This window comes from Leptodactylus fuscus, chromosome 3, assembly GCF_031893055.1.
Source record: "Leptodactylus fuscus isolate aLepFus1 chromosome 3, aLepFus1.hap2, whole genome shotgun sequence".
Taxonomy (NCBI): Eukaryota; Metazoa; Chordata; class Amphibia; order Anura; family Leptodactylidae; genus Leptodactylus; species Leptodactylus fuscus.
In genome coordinates, this window is record NC_134267.1 from 237,771,144 (window position 1) to 237,776,112 (window position 4,969).

At 45.4% G+C, this 4,969-nt stretch overlaps 1 protein-coding gene across 1 annotated transcript; it reads right to left on the bottom strand.

Moving 5' to 3' along the window:
- Positions 1 to 2,235: 2,235 nt before the first annotated feature.
- LOC142198615 (taste receptor type 2 member 140-like) lies at positions 2,236 to 3,177 on the bottom strand. The gene has a single exon (XM_075269644.1). The coding sequence runs from the start codon at positions 3,175 to 3,177 to the stop codon at positions 2,236 to 2,238; it is 942 nt and encodes a 313-aa protein (XP_075125745.1).
- Between the last annotated feature and the right edge of the window lie 1,792 nt (positions 3,178 to 4,969).

Consider the following 4,969-nt stretch of genomic DNA (forward strand, 5'->3'; position numbering starts at 1 on the left):
TGACACTTTCCTATGTTTTCCATCTAACAGTATGACAGCATGTATAAACCCTATGGGAGCATGCAGTACAGGATGAGGACATGAGTGGCACATAGGGGGCATATAGAGGCACTATAAGGAATGGAAGTAATCCAGTGACTGTGAGCGGTACTGACCCAACTAATAAAACCAAGGTCATGCTGATTTGTATTGTGATGGAGCAGAATTTAGAACAATCTACACTGACTCCTTGGGAAAGAACCAGCACCGCTCAGAGGATCCAAGCCATGGACATTGTCCCAGAAATAACTTCCCATAAGGATCCCCGTAGTACAAGGTCTCATAGGGAATGGACTTATAAAACAGTGTTAAAGCAGTTTTGTGCAGGAAATTTCTGGACTTTATTTTTGTACATTTGTTACAGATTATGAAACTACTTTGAACATCTAACTCAGTGATCGCTTCCACAATGTACCAATGAAAGGTTATTATATGTGAAGACAATGTGGGGGCCATTATACTGTATGTGGGGGGTTGTCGTATTATGTGGGGGCACTGCAGATGCCATTACTCTGGAGGCAGTGCATGGACACTGTGAAAGCCATTATATGACATGAGGAGCAGTGTAGTGTCCAATATATTATAGTCCAGCACTCGGAGGACAATATATTACACAGGGACAATGTAGAGGCTATTATATTATATGTGGGGAATTGTGGGGGTCATCACATTACATCTGGTGGTTATTGTATTATTGGCCGATATATTACATGTGGGGGCACTGAGGGGTCTATTACATGACTGTTTACAGAAGCTTCAAATAGAGCCTTATTTCTTTAACATTTATAAGTGATCCCTACTTCTCCATAGGGGGTTCTTCACCTGAAATAGTTGTGAAACACCATTCCAGAACTAATTGTCCCAAGAACAGGAATATCTTAAATTTTCTGATTCCAAAATTCTGGACAGTTCTAGCTCAGCCCCACAATATACTTCTATCCTAATGTAACGACTTTCTTTCCTACCCAGATACAAACCAAACAGAAATACAATCTAGTCTAACTTCATTATGTTATTACATTTCTGCTTCATTTCCCTTGATGAGAAGATTTATATTTAAGGTTGAGCCGATCTTGACTTTTCAGGATTGATTTTGAAATCCGATTTCCGATCATTTTTCATTCGAACCCGATCTCGATCCCAGTTCCGATCCCAATGCAAGTCAATGGGTTTTTTTACTAACCGGAGATCGGATTTTAAAAACAATCCTATTCACTACACAGCATGGAATCTAACAACTGAATGCTTTAATTGTTAGAATCCACGCTGTGTAGTGATTTTTTTTTAATCACTAAGTAGCCAGAAGATTTTTTATTAATCCTCTGGCTACTTAGTCCCCCCTGGTGTCCACTTACCTGCAGAGATGGCTGCTCCGGTGCCCGGTGTTCTCGTTCTTCTTCGCCTCACTGTCCCTGCCTCCCATGTTAGGAGAGTGTGGGCGGGTACTGGGAGGGGAGACGTCATGTCTCCCCACCCTGTACCCACCCACACTCTCCTAAGCCACAAGCCCCGCCTTCTTTCTAGCTCTTTAACACTAACCTGGGAGGCGGGCGCAGCGAGGTAAAGAAGAACGAGAACACCGGGCAACGGACCAAACATCTCTGCAGGTAATTAGCTACTAGAGATGATAGCTAGTCTCCCATTTGAATGAATGGACACAGCCGGCATGTAGGGGGTTAAGGCTGTGTGCCGTCTGCTTCCATTCATTCCTATGGAAGCACAGCGGAGCCTTCGCACTGAGTATACAATACTCAGTGTGAAGGCTAAAGGCTCATTTACACGGCGTAACGTCCCACGAGATTTGGAACGTGTACGCCGCGTGACCCTTTGCGTGCCGCACACGCTCCCATTCATTTCAATGGGAGCGGGGAGCGTATGCGCCGCGCTAGTTTGCGGCCGTGCATTTATTCACGGCCGCAAATGAATGGGAGCGTGTACGGCACGCAAAGGGTCACGCTGCGTACACGTGCCAAATCTCGCGGGACGTTACGCCGTGTGAACGAGCCCTAACATTGTACGCTTTTCCCAAAATGCTTGGGCAGTAGCAAAGCATTGTGGGAAATAATCACCGATCTCGATCCCACCTAAAAAGATCGTGTTCGGAATTCTAATCACGATCATGAAATTGTCTTGATCACCGATCGGAATCCGATCTTTTCCAAACATGATCGCTCAACCCTATTTATCTTTCATTCCTTATAATCGGGTCTCTGTCTCCTCCGGAGCTTTGGGGTAACAACATTTTGTCTTCATCAGGAGAACCATATTGGAGACCTGACTCCGCAGTTTCACTGTCACATAGATCAGATACATGGAATGGAGGGTTGGAAAAATCTGCCAAAAAAAGTAATAGCCCAAAAATCCAAATACATAAAAACAGTACTTGGAGGCTTGTGCAAAAATAATAAATACAGTGGAGCAAAAAAGTGAGAATCCGGTGAACTTGATGGTCTTATAGTAAGTATCCAGACGACTTGTTCCATTGCTTTGGGATTTCATTCGTCTTATGTGATGGTAAAGATAGAAGATGAGCAGGACTGAGGAAATAATGTAAATGAGGAAGGGTGCATTGAACAAAAATATGAGCGCAGAAATCCGGAGGCCATAAACAACATCATCGTATATCTCTTGGATTGAGTTTTGAGACATTGTTGAAAAAACTATTGTCATCAGCTGCATGAAACTATTACAGAAAGTGTAAATGATGGACACCACCAGTACAGCCATGATCAGGTGGGAGACTCTCTGTAACACAAAGGTCTTCAGCCTTAAGAAGAAGACATTGTGCAAGGTGAAGATCTGCAAACAGAAGACAACAGAGAGCAAAGTGGACAACCAGATGTTGGAGTAGACAGAAATAAACTGAAGAAACCCAACACACAAATAGAACAAGATATTCATGCCAGGAACATAAGTATATATAATGATAAGCAGCAGGCATGCACCCTGGAATATCATCCTGGTGATCCCGAGGGAGGTGATGACTTGGTCGGTCTTGGACACCGGTCTTCCTTTCTTCCACTCACAGATGGTCACAGCTACAATAAACACATTGATCAGAAATCCAGCCAGGAAGGTAAGTCCTGCTGCCACCACCAGAACTTGGTATTGTATGGTTGGAGATGAAGAGACATCCATTGTTCTATCAGTTCAGTGAGCTGTTCTCATAGAAGCTTACACTGGACACTGCTGAGCTGACAACTGGCCGCTGATATTATAATGTGCAAATACAAGGAGAGATGGAAAATGACGGCAGATATTAATATCTATACAAATAATCCCGGAGGTACAAATTTTACTAAGCAGGACGTAGTTTGCCAAACCTCAAAAGAGAACTTTTCATATCTTTGTGAGTTTTTCCAATAACAAACTCAGCTCTGAAACTTCATGCTTGTACTGCCCCTGCTGGTCTAGTCATGTGCTTGGCAATTTTCTGCAATGTAAATGTCAAGCACACGGTGTTTTCAGGTGTACAGGGAAATAATGGAAGATTATGAAAGATAATCTGTTTTCCCTTAGCCCAAACAGCAGCACAACTGGGGTATTCCTGCCCCTAACCCCTATAAGAGGCTGTAAGACCTCCTCCCCCCTGTGTTAGTACAAAAGTATAATGTATAAATACGAAATTACAATGACAAACAATTGGGAGGGAGCCTTGTGCTGCTGTTTGGGCTATGGGAAAACAGATTATCTTTCATAATCTTCCATTCCCCCTACGCCCAACCAGCAGCACAACTGAGGATTTAGCAAGTATAGGCTTTTACCCTAGGGTGGGTGATCCTGGCAGGCTGATGCCAAGACAGAGTGTCCAAACGCTGTGGAATCCACCGAATGCCAGTCCAGTCTATAGTGCCTGGCGAAGGTTAGCTGCGAACTCCAGGAGGCAGCGGCACATATCTGTTCCAGGGAAAGGCAACGCCTTTCTGCCCAGGACATCGCCACTGCTCTGGTGGTGTGGGCACGGACAAACTCTGGTACCGGAAGGTCTTGAGAACGTAGAGAGCAGTTGATGGTTTCCCTGATCCATCTTGACAGGGTGACTTTAGATGCTTTGACATCTCTATTGTGGCCAAACACATTTATCATCAGATTTTCTGACCTTCGAAAGGAGGCTGTGCGATCCAGGTAAATACGCAGTGTTCTGACCAAGTCCAGCTTGTGCATCTTCTCTTCTCACTCTGAAGTGGGAGAGGGAAAAAAGGCCGGTAAGGAGATTACCTAGGTAGGTAGGGTAGGGTAGGTACCTTTGGCAAGAATCCCAGGATGAACCTTAGTTGTACCCTGTCTGGGAAGAAGGTTATAAAGGGTTCTGAGGCCGCTAAGTCCTGTAGTTCTCCAACCCTTTTAGCAGAGGTTATTGCCAATAGGAAGGTAACCTTGTACGACAGGTATTTCCAATCCACTTCAGATAAGGGTTCGAAGGGGGGGAGCAGAGCCCCTGTAGAACCGCAGCCAGGTCCCACTTAGGGACTAGAGGCTGTACCTGGGGGCGTAGCCTAGCGGCCCCTCTCAGGAATTGCTTGATTAGAGGATCCTGTGATAGCCAAGTCTCCAGGAGTGCGGACAGAGCTGAAACTTGAACCTTCAGGGTGGCTGGTGCTAGCCGCCTCTCTAGACCATTTTGAAGGAACTCCAAAACAGAATCCCTCTCCAAGTCGCGCTGGTTATCCGCGCACCAGTTTCGGAATATCCGGGCGATCCTCTGGTAGCTCCAGTTAGTTGATTCCGCTCTTGAATGTGCTAAAGTCCTTAGCACTCCCTGGGACAATCCTCTCAGACGGCGCGGTTAACCTCCAGGCAGTGAGGTTGAACCTGTCCAGGTCCTGGCAGAGCTGTTTGTTTAGAGTTACCAGGTTGTGGACTGATGGAAGCCTCCAGTAGGTCCCTCGACTCATTAGAATGAGGTGGGTAAATGCCCTTTTTGGCCAGA

What these genes read in the sequence shown, in the direction of transcription:
- LOC142198615 (XM_075269644.1), bottom strand. Translation starts at nt 3,177, where the DNA reads ATGGATGTCTCTTCATCTCCAACCATACAATACCAAGTTCTGGTGGTG.